Source organism: Rattus norvegicus, chromosome 3 (genome assembly GCF_021556685.1).
Source record: "Rattus norvegicus strain SHRSP/BbbUtx chromosome 3, alternate assembly SHRSP_T2T, whole genome shotgun sequence".
NCBI lineage: Eukaryota > Metazoa > Chordata > Mammalia > Rodentia > Muridae > Rattus > Rattus norvegicus.
Window position 1 is genome coordinate 146,266,048 of NC_141536.1, and position 22,535 is coordinate 146,288,582.

The window sequence follows — 22,535 nt, forward strand, 5'->3', positions numbered from 1 at the left end:
GGGAAACACTCTAATGTTCTTATTGGCATGAGACCTGAGAGCAAGACCGTGTGTCTCCTCCCGGGGAGAAGGAAGCAGTTCATTTTCTGCTGCAGCTCTTCCTGTTCTGGCACCAGCCCCTTCCCCTCCAGTGGGCTCCGTCCCGCTCCTTCAAGGCACTAGGGAGAGCTTAGAAAGCGCCACCCACTAACAACTGGGTGTGCAGAGAGGCCGCTGATTTCCGATTTTCTCCATGTCCCGATGTTGCCCCTGAGTCTCACCCAGAAAGAGCAGAGGCTGTTTGACATCTGTCTTTCTTCTCCTTGCTGTCACCCTTAGGCTCTGTCAAACCAGGTCTGTAGAGTTCAGCTTTCTCCACAAAGGCTCCAAAAGTGTGGTGGCACGCTCACTGCGCTCTCCATCCTTCTCTCTGTCTTTCTGTTCTCCAAAGTAATAGAGTTGCTCACCATTGCCTCCAGCTCTGTGACTCTGACCAGGTGCCTAACCTCTCTGAGCCTTTGTTGTGTCGTCTGTGAGAGTCGTGAGCCTTAGCCAGGGTAGATGGAGTACTGTCCGAAAGCAGTCATGGTGCACACAGTGAATGTGTAAGTTATTTGGTGAGGTAAGCTTCTCAGGTATCTGTTACCTGCAGAGGTGTTCAAGACCTTGAAGTGTGCCAAGGTGCAGGAGGTAAGGGGCTTACTATCAAAGAACTGGCCTCTTCTTCACCAGTGAGGTAAAGACATGGAGTGGGTATAAAGCTCGATGCAAACTTGATCATGGGCATTTTGAGTTGTTCTTTAGCCAAAAGTAGTGCCCCACATTTCCCTGCAATTGCTGCAGAATTCTTCTTTATCCTCATTTCCTACATAAGGCAAGCAAGGCATTGGGAAGGGGAGGGAGGCTATACACAGCAGGCAAGTCTTCCTGGATGCCTGATCACAACTGTCTTAGCTGAATAATCTCTTCCCCAGGAGAGAAAACCAGGGCCTGCCTGCCTGCCTGCCTGCCTGCCTGCCTGCCTGCCTGCCTGCCTGCCTGCCTGCCTGCCTGCCTTCCCAGCATGCCCTGGGGTTACCCACAGGCAGTCCCCCAGAACCTGTTGTACAGTTGGCAGTATAAAGTAGGATAGGCTTTCTTCAAGATTCTAGAGGGAAACCCGACTTTGGTGTCACTCCTTGGCAGATGTGCACTATTGGCTGTATTCTGTAGCTACTATGGGTTTCCTACCTACCTCAAAAGGTGTGAATCAAGCAAGAGCTAAAAGCATCTTTTGTGCAATGCTTCATGCCCTGGTTTTACACCATGTGCAGGTACTACTGAGACAGAGAGTAGGGGAGGGGAGGTGGGAGAATGAACATGAGAACCGTGCATTCACCGGCTTTGTAACCCTGAGTTTTCCTTTGTGTCATTCATCTCTGGCTTCCCAGCCTTGGTCAGGACTAACGAGGTTAGGAAGGACGGGATCAGGACTCCTTCCTTGCCTCAGGGTGCCTTGAAGAGCCATGGGTTGAGAGGCAGCAGGCTGCCAGTTCTGTGCTCAGTTTGTTTATTTGAAGGGAGAACTGTGACTGTGGGAATGGGGACTGACCTGTGATGTACTCATCTTTCCCTTTGCTTCCTGTTCCTACAGGTGGATGGACAGGTGGTCGCACTATTGGTGCAGAATCTGGAGCGCCTGGATGAGTCTGTGAGGGAGGAGGCTGATGGTGTCCACAACACCCTAGGTGAGGGGCTGGCACCCAGTCAACAAGCAAATGATTTTCCCCCCATACTCCAGAACTGCCTTTTAGAAAGTGAAGACCATGTGTGCATTTCATATAACTACAGCTTTGATTTGGCACATAGGCAATAAAAGCAGAACTCTACTAACTAAGCAGTTACCCTTCCAAGAGAAAACATCCTGACTCCTAAATTTTATGTTAGGATTTTACTGTTTTTAACTATGTGTACATGTATGTTGGGGAGTATTTGCACATCACTGTGGAGGTCAGGTGATTCTTGTTAGATCCCCTGTGCTGGAGTTAAAAGTGGTGTGGGCCTTTTGATGTAGGTGCTGGAAAGCAAGCCCAGATCTTTGCAAGAGCAACGTGAGCTCTTAACCACTGAGCGTCTTTCCTTAGAAACCTTTGCCTCCAAAAGTTAAGATGAAATCCTTGTGGGCGCCCCGCCCCCAGCCTAGGAAGCTAGGTTTTAAATTTGTGGGTGATCTTGTGTCAGCTTCTCTCACCACCTTCCTTCAGTGGAGCCGCGGGTGTCTGCATGTCTGTGGACATTCTAGAAAGGTAATTGTGTTGAAAGAGCCAATGTTTCCTTGTCTTTGGTATAGATGGCTTGGTTAAGTGAGTTAAAATATTGCATGCGAGTGACTCTGCAGCCCTGAGTCCTGTTGATTTTAGTGGATTGCTCTATGGTCCTTTCCTTCTCCCTCAAATCTCTCCAGTTTCTCCCCTTGCATGGTTGCCGAGCCAGCAGCCTATTTAAAATCATGCCTTTGGGCAGGCCACTTCCTCACTGGCTGCTTTGTGTTAAACCAGCGGTGGCATCTTTGCAAGCTGAGCTCCAGCAATGAAGGGGGCCAGAGCTGAAGCAGGAGTTTCTAGGAGATTACTTTCCCTCCCACTCCTCTGAGTTTACTGCAGATCTCTGTTGTAGTTCTAGACTCTTCAGTGTGGATTATTGTAAAGAAGAGGGAAGATGGGCACCCAGGGAGTACAAGAGGAGCACACAGCAGCCGGTAGTTGGGCGCTGGCTCTCGTTTAGTGGCAGAATTTGGCATTGCCATCTGTCAGCCTAATGCTGGATTTTGCAACATCAAAAGCTTATCAAAAGTTTTAGCTGGCTGTTCATAAAAAGGCCTTGGAGTGGTGGAGAAAGCACAGGTCTGGCAGATCTGTCTGGTTTCTGCTCAGCACACACCACACTCAGATTCAAGCCTCCTCCCTACTCCTAGGGTATCCAGTGTTTCTCAGGCACAGTACTGGGAGTTAGGACAGATCGGGAGGAGTCGGGTATGGATAATACAAAGCTAGTCTGACAGGAAAGCTCAGGACAGAGGGAGGAGTGCCTTCCACCAGAGCTATGGTTAGAATCAGTAAGAACATCATAGGAGCTGGGAGCAAGGGCCTCTGAGTGTTGCAGGGGAGCTCACTGGGGCCCTTTTTCTGTGGAGGAGTCAGTGGGGCTGTTTTTTGCTAAGTTGAGACTGTGCTTCTGGAAAATGAGAGTGGGAGGTGGGGTTGAGGCAGTGGGATCTGGGTGTAAGTCTGTCCAGAGTTTGGAAGACCCTGTGAACTGTGGCAGGAAGTCTAGCCTTGTTTCCTGTGTGTAACAGGAGATCGTGTAAAGTGTGAGCAGGACAAGATAAAATGGACAAGTGCTTGAGCCTGGTCTCTTGTGCTGCTCCCTGTCAGCATGGGTCCCCTCCCTCAGTGAGTGCCCGGCTTCTTTCAGTGGCCCTTAAGGAGCCTGGCCTGGGTGAAAGGGCAATGGTTTCTTCAGCCCTTTCTCCTTCGGAATTCAGGTGCAGTACGTTCTGGGTATTATTCTTAGGGAACACGGGACAGTATCTGCCTTGTGAGAGTGGCCTGTACTAGGAGAGGAAGCAAAGGGGCCCCAAAGGGAAGGAAAGCATTTGATGTGGTAAGGACAGTGGTAATTTTTTTAATGCCCTTCTTCCTGATATCATAGCATGTAATGGCTTTTTCCCTTCGCCTCCTAACTTAATTTTCCTATTAAGTCACACTCTGACTGTTGTAGGAGATGGCAGGACCTAAGCCATACTCTGACTGTTGTAGGAGATGGCAGGACCTAAGCCATACTCTGACTGTTGTAGGAGATGGCAGGGCCAATTATTTGCTTCCGGATACCTGGCAGCTACTTCTGCCGACATGGCCTTTCCCCTCTGCACGCATTATTGTGTTCAATTAAGAAGATCACGATCACCTCCCTGCCAGTGTCCTGGTTTCCATATGATTCAGAACAAGGGGGGAGGGTGGGTGCTGTAGAGGCTACCTGGCCCTGGGGATTCTGCCCTACCCTGCTAGCTGCAGACCTCTGGGACTGAGCGTGCCTTGCTAGGCAGCTCTCCACCCACGGCATGCTCGGCTCTGGAGTCGCCTCTGTTAGCATTAAAAACCCCCTCCTCATCTCTTTTCTGATCCCATCATTTTCAGTTATGACTTCTACTTGTAACATAACTTAAAGAAAAAGGGAAAAATCCATAACAACTCCCTGGTTAATCTAAAAGTGACAGCAGCATCTGGCGGGGAGAATACAGGGAAGGGGGACAAAGGCGAAAGTGCTTGTCATGGAAGAGGGCTTGATGCACCTGGGAGCAGAAACGCACCCCACCCCCCCCCACCCCACCCCCGGTGACGGGTGTCTGTCTCTTTCAGCTATTGTGGAGAACATGGCGGAGTTCCGTCCAGAGATGTGCACGGAGGCTGCCCAGCAGGGACTCCTGCAGTGGCTGTTGAAGAGGCTAAAGGTAAGGGAGCCAGCGGCCCTGCCACTCACATGTCTCTGCCCCGGCTGTGGCTGCTGCCAGGGTGTTGATGGACACTGCCAGCCCTCTGTGGTCTATTTGGGGAAGTTCCTGGACCTCTGGCCCCTTTGTTGCTGCGACACCCCCCGCCCCTCCTGCCCCAGAATCTTTAAGTTCTACTTTTAAAAAGCACCTACTGTTAACAGTATTGTATATATTCTTTTAGAAAATGTTTGTGTGTGTGTATGTGTGTGTGTGCATGAGAGACAGTGTTATATGTTAGCCTAAAAAGAGGTATATAATGTTTTCTTATGTAAATTGGTTTTTCACTGAACTAACCACTAACTAGTGTTCCGTTGATAGATGTACTAATAGTATAATTTTTTTGTAGTCCAGGCTGGCCTGCAGTTCAGGAGACTTTGGACTTCTGATCTTCTTGCCTCCTCTTCCCAAGTGCTGGGATCACAGGTGTGCGCCACCCTGCCCAGTTTATTCAGTGGCGGGGATTGAAACCAGGGCCCTGTGCATGCTCAGCCACCACCCTAACAGCTGAGCTACAACATCTCTTGCCGAGCTCTCCATTTTAATTTCGGTCACTTCCATTTTAAGTTTCGTCTGTTATAAGCAGTTTGTAGTGAGTATCACATCCGAACACTCTTCTGGTGCACTTAGCTTGCTTACCTGTGTGTCCAACCTTGGGAAGTGAAATGTTCAGGCCAAAGGGTATTTGTGTTAACATTTAAGGTAGGTGTGGTAAAATTGTCACCTGTCAAGTTTGCCCTGCTGGCAGTACCGGACATTATGCTTTCATACACTTAGAAGTGAACACTGCCGCTATGGTACTTTAATTTACATTTTAAAATCAAAGAACAGGTTGGGGATTTAGCTCAGTGATAGAGCCCTTGCCTAACAAGCGCAAGGCCCTGGGTTCGGTCCCCAGCTCCTAAAAAAAGAAAAGAAAAAAAAAAACCAAATAAAATCAAAGAACATATATTGGCTTCTGGTTGCTTAATAGCCATTCATGGGCCTGGGGAAGTGGACCAGTAGGTAGGATGCCTGTACCCCCCTGTAGTCCCAGCCCTAGGAAGTGGAGGCAGAAGGATCAGAAGTTCAGAGTCATCCTCTACTACACAGTAAGGAGCAGACCAGCCTGGGCTGCATAAGAGCCTGTCTCAGAACAATAATAATAACAATAATAATGTGAATGGCAGCTAGTCCAATTAATTTCTTTTAGCTTCATATTTGTATCCTTTATCCTTATTTCTGTTAGACCCATTCTCTTTCTTAGCACAGTGTCACCATCTTTTAAACAATTAGTGCTGTCCCTCGGAGTAAATGAGAAAAGAAGGGCAAAGCAATTAGCTTGACCAACTGTGTAATAAGCAGGCTACTATGGAGGTCTTTAGCAAGCAAGATAAGAGGGGGCCCTTTGTTTCTCTAAGGAGGAATGACTGTTGAAGTAGTCAGGGCTTATCCAGAAAGTCCGGGGTGTGTCAGGTCAGATTCACCCTCCTTCTCTTGGCAGGCTTGAGGGGAAGGCAGCAGACAGTCCAGGTCTTCTCGTGCTCTGCTCATGTAACCCCATAATGTAGACACACACACACACCTCAGCGCATCCTAAGCCCAGTGGTGCTATCAGTGGAAATAGATACATTTGCCAGGCAGAGCCCAGTCACTGAACCCCTGCAAGCCCTCTCCTTTTCCCCCTTTGGCCTGTATCCAGCAGGTGGCTGGTTTATATGCTGCCATCTTCCCACCTTCTTTTGGACTTCTGAGTCCGGGTGATCTTTGGCTTTAAGCTGTACTTGTTTAGAGTACAGTCCCTTTCCCAGCTACCTCTAAGCACTCAGTGTGTGCTTCCATCCTCTAGACTTGGACACTTGGGGAGTGATGGGGCGGGGGGGGTAACAGAATCTGGGCTGCTGGTGGAAGACCCAACCTTAACACAGAAAATAATCTAATAGTCTTCATCTTTGTGAAGTCAGGACAAGGTTTGTAGGTCCTTGGGGCTTAATAATGAATTTGAGGCTCATTCTTTAGAACTCATATGTGCTTTGCAGGGTGTTTAAATTAGCTATAATGACATTCTCTAGCTTGCTTGGTCTCTGTCTCTTTCTGTCTGTCTGTCTGTCTGTCTCTCTCGTTCATTCTTTCTTTTTTTTGGAGTTGGTTATATAGGAAATCGGGACCTTTGGGTGTTTGGCCTGGGTTCTGTTTGCTGTTTTAGCAAGCTATTATTGAATTTCGCCTCAGGGCACAGGAATTTGTATAATCCTCAGGGCAGGAACAGTCTTGTTGCAGTCTGAAACCATTTTCAAGGTCCCCAGCATTTAAACTTTAGGTTGGTATTTGGTTATTTCACTGGGGAGCAAGTTCCCTTAGAAAAACTCTGTGCTGCGTGGAACATTCACAAAAGCAAGCCAAGCTGAAGAATGAGGCCAGCAAGAAGCCATGACTCTTGAATGTGCCTTGTCCCAAGAAAGTGCATGTTGCATTCTTCACCAGCATCAGTCTTGGAGACAGTCCTAGTGGACTAGACCCAGAGTCTGCCCTCCCTTGGGAGTTGGGCGGCTGCAGCCAATGGTCCTTCACTTGACTGCCTGTTTTCCTTCTGGGGACCACTGAGGTCCCACAAGGCAACTGAAGACCCATGTGAAAGTGCCTTTAACTCACAACCATCCTGACAGCCAGGGCCTTCAGCAGTTGTGTTGAAAGGTCTCTACTGCAGCTTTAAAAACCAGGTTCCCTGGACCCAGCCCAGGCCTGCGGTCCTAGTTAGGGTCACTGTTGCTGTGATGAAAACATCATGACTAAAAGTACGTTGGAAAGGAAAGAGTTTATGTAGATTATCTTCCACATCATAGTTCATTACCGAAGGAAGCCAGGACAGGAACTCAGACAGGGCAGGAACCTGGAGGTGAGAACTGACACAGGGGCTATGGAGGGTGCTGCTTATTGGCTGCTCCTCATGCCTTGCTCATCACCAGCTTAAGCCACAGTGGGCTGGGCCCTTCCTTATCAATCACTAATTGACAAAATGCCCTACAGGCTTGCCTACAGCCTGATCTTATGAAGGCATTTTCTCAACTGAGGCTCCCTTCTCTCCCAATGACTCTACCTTGTGTCAAGTAGACACACACGAGCCAGCGCATCTACCTTCTCGGTTCCGCTGTTAATGTATTCTAGAAATGTTCCTCGTAGGAGTCAGTGTATGTCTCTCACTAAGGCCCACTGGGCTCTAGAAAGTGAGACCTCTTCTCTGTTCTTCTCCTACAGACTGATACAGTGGGGTAGCCACTCCATTTCCAGTGCCACTTCCCTGCCTCAGTCTGGCCTTTTCACTTCTCAGTTCTGAAGTGCTCGTCTTGTTACCTGTTGCATAGCTCCTTTGCTTGTCTTCTGTACTACAAAGATCAAAATGTCAGAGCTCTGTTTTGCTTATGTCGCTGTCTCTGCCAAGCACAGTGCCTTTTTTCCTCCCATGTTTTATACACACCACTGTGAGACAGCTTGAGTCCCTACTCTTTCATATAGCCAAATTCATTCTTAGAATTGAAGGGAAGCATGTAAGTTCTCTGCGGGTAAATAGCTAAAGAAGCCAAGGCCTATAGGTGCTAACTGTCTTGCCCAAACCTATACAGGTAGAGCTGGAGCTGGGGTGTAACCCACAGCCAGGAGTTCTCACAGACCTTCCTTCCCCACAGCGCTGTTCTGCCTCCAGCCCATCTGACATTCTGGTTGCTGCAAACCAGCCCCCTTCAGTTTTTTTTTTTTTCCTAAAGGAATTCTTCTGGAAGTTAGCCAGTCTGGATTGCAGCTCTGGTGGGATATCTTTTCTTCATCCAGAAAGTAGAGGTGATCTCTTCAAACAGCTGGCTTCCTGTACATTCTTCTTCCTGTACTGTCTATGGAGGACCCGGCCTGGCTCTCTGTCTTGAACATTTCCCCAGGCGTCCCCAGCCACCCCCCCCCCACTTTCTTTTGTGCTTCCTTGCAGATTCTTAGATCCCTTAGGTGTACTTAATCTTCAAAACTATGACGGAGTCTCATGTTTTAGGGAGCCCTCATGGCGTGTGATGGAAGAGAAAGTCTCAGAGCTGAAATTCTAGAATCCTTATGTGTCTGGGTGTCTGGATTAAACTCTCCACTTTGACTGATGATCCATTTTTATTTAGGGACCCTTTAGTAGTTCTCAGTGAAGGGCCAATGGGTGGCAGGCACGTTAGGTACGGATTATACCATTTCACGCTGGTAGACTAGCAGCATGGCGCAAAAGTAATGGGGCTTTTTTTCTTCCACCAAATGGAACCTTACTAATTTGTCCTAAGGAGAATAGGACCCATTGCAGAATGGCACAGACAGCTTAGCAAGTGAACAAATGAATGTCTCTCCAGCAGGAGACACTGTGTCAGAAATCAGGGGCTTTTGTGGGTTTTTGGGTTTTGTTTTTTGTTTTTTTACCATGTGGCCTATAAATGTCGGGATGTCATATACTATTGAAAATGGCATAAGAACCAGAAGTTTTCTAAAGAAATGGAATTAGGATTCCCACTGAGTTTCCAGTGAAATCAACATTCCAGGAACCATTGTCACCTTCAGCATGAGCTAATCAGTTCACACCTGGTCCAGTTAAGCCGCCAGCATGGCTGGTTGATGCAAGATCTTCAGCTGCGGGTGACAAGAGTTCACTTTGACAGTTGTGAGGGGCTGGTGATGTGTGTGAACCTCAGCGCCGCCTGTGTTCAGGTGAGCTGTACATATAACCTCTAACCTCTGGCCGTGCAGGTGGTAGCATAATTGTTTTCTACTTTCCAGAAAAGCAGCAGCTCCCGAGAAGGTGAAGTTTAATTTTATTCAAGGCTAGTCCATGCTGAGTACAATCCCATGCTTGACTCGCAGTTACTCTGACAGCAGAAAGATGTAGGGTCCCCAGGCTCCTGGAAGGCAGAACCCTGCAAACTCAAGTCCCCCTGGTGTACATTGTAATATCCAAGAGACAGCACCTGCCCCGTGGATTCTCCGTCCTCACTGGGATTAAATGTCTGTTATTTGGCAGTTTGTATTGTGGAATCTCTGACTGATAATCAAACAGGAATTAAGTTTCCTTGGTATGTTTTATCTTTGATTAGACATGAAGGGTCAGTCACCCACCCTGCTTCAAGTGACGTCACTGCCATCATCTCCAGCTTCTCCGAGCCAACACTGGCTTTCCTGTGTTAACTGCCACCATGTGTGAAATGCTCGTCCATGTCCTTGCCTGTGTGCTCTAACCCTCATAAACAGCTCTGCCGAGAGCACGCAGCTGTCCCCAGTTTTCAGATGAGGAGAAAGCCCGATGGAGTGGACAGGAGGGCCGGTGTGCTGGGCTTGTTCTCCAAAGCAGCCTCCTCCTGCCAAGTTGCCTCGCACGTCAGGGCTGGGAGCTGTCATGTCTAGACACTTGAGCTTCCTGATTGCCAATTTTCCGAAAAGGAAACTGTTTTAAGAAAAAGATGATATAATTCCAGTTTGGGTTTGTTTTTGTTTTTTGGTATTTTTTTTTAGTTTTCACTTTTCACTTTGGGTAAACTGAGATTCCTTCTTGTGACAGAGCAGGAGCTGGGAATCTGAGCAGCCAGGAGTCCTCAGTAGAGAGGACTCAAGTGCTGGGGGTGGGGCCATGGGGGTCGGGGGTGGGGGAGCTGTTAGGAGTGCTGATTCAGCACAGTTCAGTAAGTGCAGCCACTCACAAGGAAGACATGGCCACACAGGAGACCTTGGGTTAGGAGAGCAGAGTCATTTGACCCAGAGCCCCATCACAGTGAGTGGTTAGAGCTGAGACTCTGAACTCACACATTCTGACCCCAGTCCTGAAGTCCACACTGTGCCTTAGAGGCCTTCCTGTTACCCTGCCCGAGTCTCACAGTAACTCTCTAAAGAAAGAAGGGTTTTTCTTCTTTTAAAAAGAATGCATTATATATGTCTGTTTGTTTGTTTAGTATATAATGTGCACACCATGGTCTTCGTGTAGAGGTCAGAGGACAACTTATTGGGATCATTTCTCGCCCTTCACCATGTGGATACCAGGGATCAAAATCAGGTTGTTAGACGTCATGACTAGTACCTCTAGCTGCTATCCAGAATATTAAGATTTAATTTCTGTTTTACAGATGGAGAAACAGAACTTTACTTGGGTTATAGATCCTGTTGCTGGTCCTTGGTGGTGGTGTCTCAGTAATTTTGTTTTTACTCTGATGGTTTATTAGGCAGTTAGATACAAGAGGCTGTGTGTGTGCTTGGCTGTACTCTAGCAATCCAATAGCTATTTGGAGGGGAAACACACATAAATTAGAAGAAAGCACCATTGATTTCATCTTGAACGCTCCAGTCACTACTAATGGAGTGCTGATCCTCATCTAATCCTCACACGTTTTCATATAGCAACTACCAAACCTAGCTCCACAAAGGTATGATGTCATTAGAAGAAAGGGACCTTGAACAGTGTGTGCAGTACTCCACAGCTGTCAGGTGTCACCAACTTTTCCCTGAAAATCTCAGCATAGCCTACGGTGAATTCAATCTGCCAACCCAGCTTCCTCAGTTCAGTTTGGAAACAGCAGGCTTTGTGGCACATAGGTAGCATAGCAAGTTTCACAGTGGTCGACAGGGTTCAGCTTTAATTTACCTCTCTTTGTTGTGTCCTCAATTCTCTATCTTACATGTAGCAGGTAGCCAATAATTAGTTCCTGAAAGCAAGAGGAAGAGTCCCTTTTAACTTGAGGCAGAAGTCTATGAAATTCAGTAAAGGACAAGAGGCGTGGAAACCCAGGAGACCATTGTCACAGTAGCCAGTGTCACTGGCCTTCCTTCATTTAAGGGTCTTGTTTCAAAATGTGTGGCTTTTGAAAAGCTGCATGTAGTTTTATGTGGCTAAAATCATTTGAAATCTAATCACAGCACTGGGGGCTGAAGTAACTTGGGTAAGCACTTTAATGGTTTGAAGAAGCCTCCATCCTGACAGATACCCACCGCCTGGCTTTCCACCCCCACGTTTTGAGTTTATAAAACCACCTTTCTTCAGGCAAAATATACCACAGGCTATACTTAGGCTCTGGCCGTTATACAGATTTCTTGAAATAAGGCCTCCAGCTTGTCAGGGAGCGCGCAGTGCAGCCAGGACGTGCACAGTCTTGCACTTACGGATCTTTTAACCTGAGACGGGTCAGATGCGGCCACCCTCCTAAAACCCTGTGAGGTGCACGTTGGCTTGATGAAGAAGACGTGCACAGAAAACTGAACCGGCGCTGGCTGTTGCTTGATTAGACGCTACCGCGCTTCCTCCTTAAGTACAAAATCAATGTCCAAACCGCTCTGTGAATGGCACAGAGTGATGGAGGCGCCAGCTTCCGTGTGAACACTTGCCGGTCCTCTGCAGCTACAGAAATTATTTGTCATTTCGAAACCTAGATACGAAGCAGGAGTCGTGCTGATTAAAGTCATTGTCTGTGTGCCTGTATCTCAAGGAGCTGGCGCTCATAGATAAAAGCATCAGCGAGGTTTGCACGGGTGCCATTCATGGTGCTGTGTTGAAGTCTTGCAGCTGAAGTAACAGGACAGCCATGAAAGATGGCCTCTGCAGTGGACATGTCCCCTCCGAGTCTTCAAGCTGCAGAGCACACAGCAGGGGAAGAATTGTGGGTAGTGATTTAGGTATTAAAATATTAACACATTTTTGCATATTTAATGTGGTTTCCTTTTTAAATAGTAGGCAGATTATGGCTTACAAGCAGATAGGTTTATGGGTTCAAATTAAATTTTAAACATTAAAAAAATTCCAAAAGGAACTACTTCGTTATAAATATTTTTAGCTAATCTGAACAAGAGCTTGCTTTCTTTTCAACTTCTCTGATCATGTATCAGCTAATTTACAGCCTCATTTTCTGGTTGTAACTTGTAAATTGGAGTTTCATATGTTTTAATCTTATAAGCTCAAAACTTTCTCTTACTTGCATGGGAGACATACAGTCTCTAGACTTAAAATATGGGCACAAAATAGGCTCTATGGAGGAGGGTACGTTCACATACTACTCCTTCCCTTTGCCATAGTATGGAGTAGCTGTATCTGGTCCCCCTAACCTGTCTTTCCTTCAGCCTCCTCAGCTCTAGTGGGTGAGCAGTTTGCCCTGGAAAGGGAGCAAGACTCCTTAATGGCCCTCTCATTTCTGTTTCCCACAGGCCAAGATGCCCTTTGATGCCAACAAGCTCTACTGCAGCGAAGTGCTGGCCATCCTCCTCCAGGACAATGATGGTGAGCTCCCTCCTAGAGACAGGCCAGGCTGGCAGCCACACTCACCCTCGGAGCCCATGAACTTGCCTTTGGCATTGCCTGGTTTCTCTGCTTGCTCTCTGTGCAGCTTTTGTACTCTGTCAAGCTGTATTGATTTTGTTAGCTGAGGGATCAGTGGTAGATGGCTGTAAAATCTGACAGTTGGCTTCATTTTTTTTTTCTCCCTTTATTTTCTTCCTTTTAGAAAACAGGGAATTGCTGGGAGAGCTGGATGGAATCGATGTGCTTCTTCAGCAGTTATCCGTGAGTAGTCCTTCTGCTTCCTGTGGGCCATGAAGGTCCATGGCCTGTTTTAAGTGGGAGGTGGAGGTAGAAATACCGGAAGGAGCAGCCACATTGTGACCAAGGCAGGTTGGAGGTCACTCTGGAGAAACAGGGTTTGCCTTCTTTTCTTACTCACTGGCCCTTTCTGAGGAAGTGCCACGGTGGCCTTTCCCAGCTGCTGACCCAAAAGCAGGGTGCCCTCCTCTATGTCCCCCAGCCAAGAAGAGCCAGTTGGGTTCCTTTGCCTTGCCCCCACATGGTTCGGCTCCTTCCCCCTTGGTCCATCCCTAAGAGTCTGTCTGCTCATTTAGGTCCAGGTGAGACCAAGGCGAGCCGTTTCCAGTGCTGAGCACAGTGGGCTTGTGATCATGGGGACAGTAGGGATGGCTGTGGCACTGCAGGCAGGAGTGAGACATTGGAAACTGCCATTTGCTGGATAAAAGAAATGTAAATCCAGTTGAAATGTTATCCTTCTGGCATTCTGGAAATGCAGTCAAGACTTCTAACAAACCTTATCTGTGTTACTCCAAAACAGCACTGAAAACAGATCACTTGGACACAGGCTGACGAGTGTTGAGTGTCTGAGATGGCAGTTTGCATACAGCTTTCCTGCCGTGCCAGCCGCTGAGTGACTTGGCCTCCACCCTAAAAATAGAGCTTTGTGGAGGGAAGCTGTTTGCGGTCCCCATAAGGTGCCGAGCTTTATCCTGTGCAGTCACTGATTGCAGACTGTGTGGGGCTGCCTGCCCAGCTAGCTCAGGCTTTCCCTGCCCGGCTCAGCTCTGACATGCAGAACTGCCCAGATGCATTCCTGGGACTTTGAGCCCCTGCTCCTGAGTGAGGGGATCCAGCAGCTCTCCTGGGAAGAAGCACCTCTTCACACTGAGAGAGGATTGGCTCCTCTGGGTTGTGGGTGCATCAGAAAGGGGGTGGGGTGGGGTTGGACTGAGCAGGAACTTTCTGCCAGGGTTGGGTTGGGAGCTGAGCTGTGGTTTCAGACATGTCCCTCTCAGCTTCACTGTGTATGCCCAGTATGGCCTTTTCTGTTTCTGTCATTTCACCATGGACAAGGGCTGAGCTGTGTGGTTTTGTTTGGCTGACCTGCTGCCTTAAAGCTGTGAGTTGTTCTCAGGTCCAGTGCTTGGCTCAGTGTTCAGTGTTTTTATGTGAACTTGTATATCTTTATTTAGTGCCCACAAGACAGAACTGAGTTGCTCTAAACTGGAAACTGGCGAGAGCTTCATTTGTAAATTTCTGCTTCCTTGGTGGGCTTTGGAAACTGTAGGTAGGGTGTTGGCTGATGGGACAGCATGTTTGATGGCTCCTTTCTACTCTCCTTGGCAGGTATTTAAAAGACACAACCCCAGCACCGCTGAGGAGCAGGAGATGATGGAGAACCTGTTTGACGCCCTCTGTTCCTGCTTGATGCTCAGCTCCAATCGGGAGCGCTTCCTGAAGGGTGAGGGCCTTCAGCTCATGAACCTCATGCTCAGGTGGGTCCCAGTCCTACCCACTGCCTGTCTGCCTGCCCCGCTCTAGCCTGGCTCTAGGCTGCCACTTGAGTTCCCCATTCATCCAGACAGTTCACTTGGGGAAGTGTTCTAGATGTCTCCGAGCTTTTCTGAAGGGTGTGCATTGTTTGTGTGCTGGGTGTCAGCTGGTGATGAGGCCTCTGCCCTGAGGGTCATGTCTTTGTTTCTTTCATTGTGTTGGTTTTGGAGAAAGCTAAGCATTACCTTCTAAACTTAGGTTGGTTCGTCTCTAAATCTGTGTGCTCCATAGACCTCCATGTCTATATTCCTGCTGTTGACAGCAAAATATTCCTATTTTCTCATTCAGTAATGAATTCTGTGTGGAATATGAAAATAGGAAGGATGGGTCTAGGATTTTGGGTTTAATACTTCCTTTAATGTCTCTTTTTTGTTCTGTTCTACTCTAAAGACAATACTGTTCTAGCTTCTCAGTTATTCCAAAGAATCTTAAAGTTGGAAACAAAGTGAAGAAATGGCTTGTTTTGATGTTTTATTGAGGAATGTGGCTGGGAAGGAAAAGAGAGATCCTGAGGAGGTGACCACAGTGCAGTACCCCCAAGGGACAGCATTTGAAATTGAGAGGCTCTGGGTGCTGCTTGCCAATACATTTGGAATTTTCTAATCATTATGGAATTCATGGAGCTGAGCTGGGGTCGGCCAGCGTGAAACCTCTAGTTTGGTGGCAATGACAACTCTGAACAAAGATATGCTTTTGAAAGTGTCTTACAAATTTGACATATATTTATTAAGTGTAATTTAGACTGTAGATGTTCACTCTGTCTTCTATTAGAATGTTTTTAGTTACTGTGTGTGTTACATGTCAGGCTGACAAAGGAGTAACCAAGGCCCGAGTTCTCCCCGAAGCTAAAGTGCTCCAGTCTGTCACCCAAGCCTAGCCTGCCTTTGGGTGGATACTGGCTTCTTGGTTTTACTGCTGTTTATTATTATATTATCATTTATTATTAAATTGGTGGGCATTTTTTTTGTTTGATTGATTTAACATTTAGTCCTGCCACATTCTAACATTTCATGTTGTTTCCTTTTTAGTTTAATGTGGTATTTGTCATTCTGTGACATAAACTTCATGAGGGGGCAGTAACTACTTGAGGGACACAGGAAACGTTGTGGCCATTTCCAGGGTTTCACTATCATGACAAACTCCACAATGAGTTTTGTGTTTTAAATGCCTTGGTGATTATCAATGTGGATAACTCTAAAGTTCCTTTTCTTTAAAAGGTTTGTGGAAAGCTGAAATATGCCTGTCATACAGTGTATCCTAGACCTTGGATTGATCGAAAATCTTCCTTTGAGAAATTGCTTTTAAAAGCAAATTGTTTTTTAAAGTGCTGAGAGAGTTCTGGGAAATTACTCTGAGGCCTTTGCTGTTGAGGCAACTCTGGTTTTCCTTTCTTGAGAGCGTTCGTCTTTCACCCTTCTAATTGCCTGTCCTTTATTGAAATAGCCACTATCTCCCAAGCAGACAGCGTGTAAAGCATTTGGCTTTCTGGGTTTTCTGACCTTAGAGCTCCTCTCTCGAGGGACTTCCCCCAGCTTTGTACAGGCCTGAACTGCCAGTGTCGGTGGATGGCTGAGTGTGGACATGAAGGGATGACTTCCTACAGCATATGGCTCCGTAATGTGTAGCAGTGGGGAGCTGAATAAATAACCAGAAATATGGATTATTCAGACTGGAATGCTGAGGTTTCTGGGAGGCTAATTAAAGAGCTCCAAAGGACTTGGGCCAGAGCCCCTCTCACAGCCACCTCTGCTTTCCTGCTGAAGTTGCCTGGTTCCGCCTTCTGTATTAATTAGCGGCCTTCACAGACTCTGAGTTGGTTTCCCTTGGTCTCTTCTCCAGGTTCTTTGTTTCTCATTGTTTTCTCCTTCCAACCCCCAAGTGGAAAGTTTGGTTGGGGAGAAATTTTTTTCCCCTATTATATTTAAGTTGTTCGCTGTCTAGACAAAACCCATTCAGAACTAGGATGCTGGAACTCTAGAAGGAGAGGAAGTGCTCTGTGGTTTCCTTGCCCTGAATGTGAACTTTCGCTTTGATTCCGTCAGTTTTTGGCCTCTAGGACTTACTTTCCTGCTTGCATGGAAAGTGATTCCTGGGGTCTGGCCCAAGGCTGGGCTTTCGTTGAGGTGATATGAATTGGAACATAGGTTTCTCATCTGCAGGTTCTGTGTATTTGCTGAGTTGCTTTAAATTTTCTGCCTCTGGCATTTATTTATTCATTTATTTATTTATGTGAAAAATAGTGCTAAATTTTCAATGATTTTGAGGGAACCAAATTTTATAAAGTTGGGTCATTCTCTAACTATTAACACATTGATGGGTTACTATTATGTCAGCTGTATATTAAGTGCTAGGCCTTTGTGGCAAACAAGACAGGATTTTTACCTTTAAGAAAATAAAAGACTACTGAGAACAGCAGACACTGAGTAACAGATATAACCTAGTTGGTAACTATTAAGAGGAACGGTCTTTCACATATATACCTAGGGAAGTTTTTAAATTTCTGGTATAAATAAGAAAAAAACATTAGCAATATATTTATGCACATGTGCTCATAGATACATGTTCTCCTCCCTCCTTCCGTCCCTCCCTCCCTCCTTCCTTCCCTCTCCTTCTCCAACCCAGACTGTTTTACATGCTGTAATATCTCAGTATCTCCTGTGATAATACTCTTGATGTTTATGATTGAACCTCATGGTGCAGCCTTCTGTCGGTGTCACATCTTCCAACCCAGTCCTCCACCCTCTTGAATTCTAGATTTGGAGGCCTTTGTTTGCTGTGTTAGACACACCCCGGATGGCCGGCATGTTTGTCAGAGTTTCAACTGAACTCGGGGCTTTTTTTTTTTTTTTTTTTTTGGTTCTTTTTTTCGGAGCTGGGGACCGAACCCAGGGCCTTGCGCTTCCTAGGTAAGCGCTCTAACCACTAAGCTAAATCCCCAGCCCCCCCCCTTTTTTTTTTCTTATGAGATTGTAGTCCTTGAAAATCTGGAACTCACAGAGATCTGCCTGCCTCTGCCTCCTAAGTTCTGGCATTTAAGGGCACCACCATACCTAGTTCGGATTGTGAGCTTCTCAGGGCAGGATCCCAATCTTCTCCCGCCCAACGATAGATGTACCCTGGCTTTTAGTCCATCTTCTCTGCCTGAGACAGAAAATCTGAGGATGCTCTCACTGTTTAGAACCACTGATGACGAATTTCTAACTGATCCCATAGACAGGCCACAGAGAGGAGAGAGACTTGTTTAAATACCATGGAGTGAAGTGTTTAGTCCTGGTTTTCTGTAGGGTGTTTGTGATACTGGCGCCCAAATTCAAGGAGACCTAGATACAAGGCTGTTCCAGGCTCCACCTGCACCCATAGAGCCAGCACAGGCTCTGCTCTAGCCTTGTCCCCTCTGGACCTTGAACTCTCCTTCATCATCCTGAGTCCTCCTGGGATGTTTTGGGTAGCATTTCCTGCCTCCTTCCTACTCCAGGCTCAAGGCAGCCTTCAACAGATGTTTATGAGGCTGGGTTCTCAAGCCTTTGTCTTTTTCCTCCCTACCACCAGGGGCCAGCTGAGTGGTCAGGTGACTTTCCCTTACTCCTGAGCTGTCTGGATCTCTCAGTACCTGACGGAATCAATGGCAGGGAGGGGCTCATTTTGTGTGTTTGTGCTTCTCTCGATGCCAAAGAGCAAATGAAGACGTCTTGGAAAAGAAGCAAAGATTTTTATGGTCATATTGGAGAGTGAGCCTCATGCTGTGATAGAAGCAGCAGGAAGCCATCCTGTCCTGTAGGAGCCACAGTGAAAGGAAAAATACTCTTTCCACGTGCTCCCATATCTGTTAGCAGAGCACAAAAATGAGTTGGACAGAACGTGCAGAGGCTCTGAACAGTGCCCAGCATGACGTAAGGTGTTCTGTGCCCGGCCTCCATCTTGGTCTGAGAATTGAGAGCAATGGTAGAGGGTGTAGGATGGGCAGAGATGTTATAAGATGCCCTTCGGTGGGCAAAGAGAATATGGCAGGGGGTGGCCTTTTGGCGGGCAGCAGAAGAATTGATGTAAAGGCACAAGCCAGCAGTTGTTTTTACAGTCAGAGGTGGTTGAGTGGAAAATAAAATTTAAACTGGGTGTGGTGGTAAATGCCTTTAATCCCTGCACTTGGGAGTCAGAAAGACCCTGAGTACAAGGTCAGCCTTCAACTACAAGGTCTATGGAGTGCATTTCCAGGACAGCCAGGGCTGCACTGAGAAACCCTGTCACAAAGAGAGAAGAAAAGAGAAACAAAAGCTAAAACTCAGAGGAGCTGCAGTTTATTGTGCTATTCACGAACATCGATCCCAGCACTCAGGAGGAGAGGCAGGTGGATCTCTGCGAGTTTGAGGCCAGCCTTGCCTACAGAGGCAGTTTCAAGACAGCCAGGGCTATACAGTGAAACCCGGCCTTGCAAAAAGACATTTTAAAAATAAAAAGAAGAAAAAGAACCATGGAGTTGAGAGGGGCTAGTCTGCAGAATTAGACACAGTTTGGAACATGGCAGGGAGGGAGGTGGGGCTGTAACTGCCACAGATGCCCTGAATGAGATAGCGCCATCTCCCCTTCATCCCCACAGATGTCTCCCTCCAGTGAGATGCTTGCTCCAAATAGAAGATCTCAATAGATGTGGGTTAATTTTAGCTGTGCTCCCAACAGTCTTGCTTGCACCGCCAGCAGGCACTTTATACCAGTGTGTCCTTGTACGTGAACAGTTCGGTGCTCTTCAGGAACTGCAAAGCTGGCAGGACAGGAAGAATTACATTGTCAATTTCTTTGAAAATGTTGACGTGAGGCTTATTACTTCTGTTGTAAACGCTGTTCCAGTTAGAAAGAAGACCACCATGTTCCCCAGAGATGTGCTCAGCCCAGCCGGAGTTGTGTAGTAGAAGCTGTGAGTGAGCTTGTCTCTGTTATTAACTGTACAGGTAAAAGGAGACAGAAGGACAGTCACATTGCCCAGGATCACCAATTCTTTTTTGGTTGGTTTTTGCTGAGCTTTTCGGGAAGGTTACCTTTTTCAAGACTGTGACAGAGGGTGATGACATGCCATCCGCAGAGTGGAGCTCAGCGGGTCCCGTTCTGGACAGGGCTTGTGGCAAGGCCCCTGGGTAAAGAGGGCATCATGGGCCCTGGGCGTTTGTTCCCTGGTCTTTCCCCTGCAGTCCAGTGGTTTTGGTCTTGATGGCTGTTTAACTATCTGAACCACTCTGCATTTCCAGCCTCATCCTTCCCCATGTTCCACGAGCTGGAGCCAACCCTCTCTAAGCTCCAGTCCCTCAGGAAGAGGCAGAAGAAAGCGCTTGTGCTGCTCTGTGTGCAGCTGTGCCCCCGAGGGGCTGAAGATGCCATGTTCTGAGCTGTGCATACACGCATCCGGCGTGTTCCTTACCCGCAAGCCAAATATCCGTGTTCTGTCTTAGATGGATCCCGATAGTTTGCACCTGTTCTTTGAGAACCAGACAAATGCTTCACAGGCACAAAGCAATCTTTCCCCAGCCCTGCAGGCTGACGGTACTACTTCATAAACGGAGAGCGCCATAATAGGAGCAGATTAGCTGACAAGAAATGGTGGCAGACCTGTCTGAGCCCTGCTGTCTGGCTTGATAGCTCTTCCTCTGTCCAGCATATGTGCATATTTGAGGTGTCTATTTGCTGAGTACTCTATGTGTGGACCCACCCTTCACCTCCTTGCCACCAGCATAATGACAACTGCCCATATCATACTCCTGTGCTTTCCTATACGCTTTTACTCCATAAGTCCTCCTTGCAGACTCATTGTTCCTAGGTAACGATCCATTTGCTTTCTGGCCACTATATATTAGATTTCATTTTATGGAATTTAATTTAAATGGAGTAATGCAGCATGTGCTTTTGCTGGGGCATGGTAGCTCATCTGACCAATTTTACCTAGTATAATGTTTTTCGAGATTTATCCTTGCCATTATCAATAACTTGTTCCTTTTTCACTACCGAGTAGTATTTTATCATATGAATAAACCACAGTCTGTTGCTTCACTTACTGATGTACGTTTGCATCTTGTTTGTAGCCCTTGCGGGGAAGCTAAAGGGAACATTCCTGAGCAAGGCTTCAGGCACACATTTTTCTCACTGCTCTTGGATCAGTACTGAGGAGTTGAGTGGTTCAGTCATGTGACTGGTGTGTACTTTGGTTTTTAAAGTGCTGTCAAACTGCTTGCAAAATGGTGCCATTTTGAGTCCCATGGCAGCATGTGAGCTCCAGGAGCCCTGATTTCTCGTTAGCATTTGGTCAGCTTTTCAGTGGAGCTGTGCTAACATCTGCAAGTGTGTGGCAGGGTTGTCTTGTACAGTTGGAATTTTGTTTTTCCTTATGATTAGCCGTGTTGGGTGTCTGAGTGCACACTCTCTGCTGGTCGGTTCTCTTCAAACCCTCTGCCCTTGGGAATGGGAAATTGTGACCATGACAAGTGCAGCCCCATCCACATGGCCCCACTCAGGCCTGAGGTATAGGCACTGTGTTCTGCTCTGTGCTCTGCCTTTCGTTCCCACAGTCATCTTTTGAGAACATTTTAATTCTGATGGCTATTTATTTGTTCCAGTGACCTGTTTCTGTCTGAGTAAATTGAATACCCTGTGTCTTTGAGGAAATTTATCACTTTTGTCTGTTGACAGTCTTACTGCGTACAAGTTTTCTCTCGCTCTCCCTTAAGTCTGTAGACCCAGCTTTGTTTAATGATTTTTCTCTACCCCTTTTCTGGCTTTTTGTTTTGGAGATTTCTGCTCTGGTCTTCATTTCTTGACTTTTCAAGATAGAAATATGAGGTTGTTCATTTGAGGGCTCTGTTATTTTCTGTCATGTGTGCTGCTGTAAATCCCTATTCGCTGAAAAGTCAGGGCAGCTGGATGCTCTCTTGCTGTAATGTTTTTTCATTTTTATTTCATCCAAAATGCTACTTTGGTTTCATTTTTCATGAAGTACTTGGAAGTGTGCTATAAGTTCCCAACTATTTGGCGCTTTTCTACCCTCACTGACTTCTACTTCAGTCACGCTGGTCTGAGAACATACTTCATGTGACCTGAACCCTTCTGGATCTACAAAGCCTTGTGTGGGGCCCAAATTAGTCATGCTGCCAAGCCCTCCTTGTGCGTCTGCCCGCCTGGGGCAGAGGCTTTGCTGTGGCAGGGGGTAGAGTTGGTGTCATGTTGCTTACAGGTTGATTTCTGGTTTGGTAGTTACTGTGGGGTGGTGGTGGAACGATGGTGTTAGCCTTTGTCCTCTCATCCATGTGCACTTTGGCTCTACACATTCGGAAGCTATTTAGATGCTTAAACATTTGAGATTACATCAGCTGTAGGGGCGAAAAAGCACTCGAAAGGCAAAGGCAGATGGATCTAAGTGTGGATTCTAAGGGTAGCCTGGTCAACAGAGTGAGTTTTAGGACTGCCAGGGCTACACAGAGAAACCTTTCCCCAACAAACAAACAAAAAGTTAAAAACATTTCAGATTATATGCTCTTTTGTGTAACTGGCTCTTTTATTATGAAGAAATTACTTTCTATATCGCTAGGATTACTCTTTGATCTGAACTTTGATTCCTAGCACTGTAATACCACAGCCTCCTCTTAATGAATGTTAGCGTCATGCCTTTGACTATCTATCTGTTCAGGAATAAGCTGTATGCTGTCTGATGCCTTGCCCTCTTCTCCCACCAAATGCGTGTGCTGAAGCCATGGAGCCACCCTCCCCCCAGGTGACTGGATTGGGAGACAGCCTAAAAGACGTGGTTATGGTTAAATGAGAGTCTGGGGATGGGATGGAACTCAAAACCCAACTAGACTGTTTGTCACAATAGGATGTACCCCAGGAGTGCCCCCTCAGTTTGCTGTGGAACCCACTGGAACACTTCTCTCTGTGTCCTTGCTGCTACCATCA

At 46.9% G+C, this 22,535-nt stretch overlaps 1 protein-coding gene across 1 annotated transcript in view; it reads left to right on the forward strand.

Annotated features, from left to right (window-relative positions):
* Ctnnbl1 (catenin, beta like 1) overlaps nt 1-22,535 on the forward strand; it is a 159,889-nt gene that overhangs the window by 70,040 nt on the left and 67,314 nt on the right. The window contains 5 exon segments of the mRNA NM_001024870.1: nt 1,613-1,706; nt 4,377-4,468; nt 12,680-12,752; nt 12,976-13,034; nt 14,400-14,548. Of these exon segments, the coding sequence (NP_001020041.1) occupies nt 1,613-1,706; nt 4,377-4,468; nt 12,680-12,752; nt 12,976-13,034; nt 14,400-14,548 (467 nt within the window).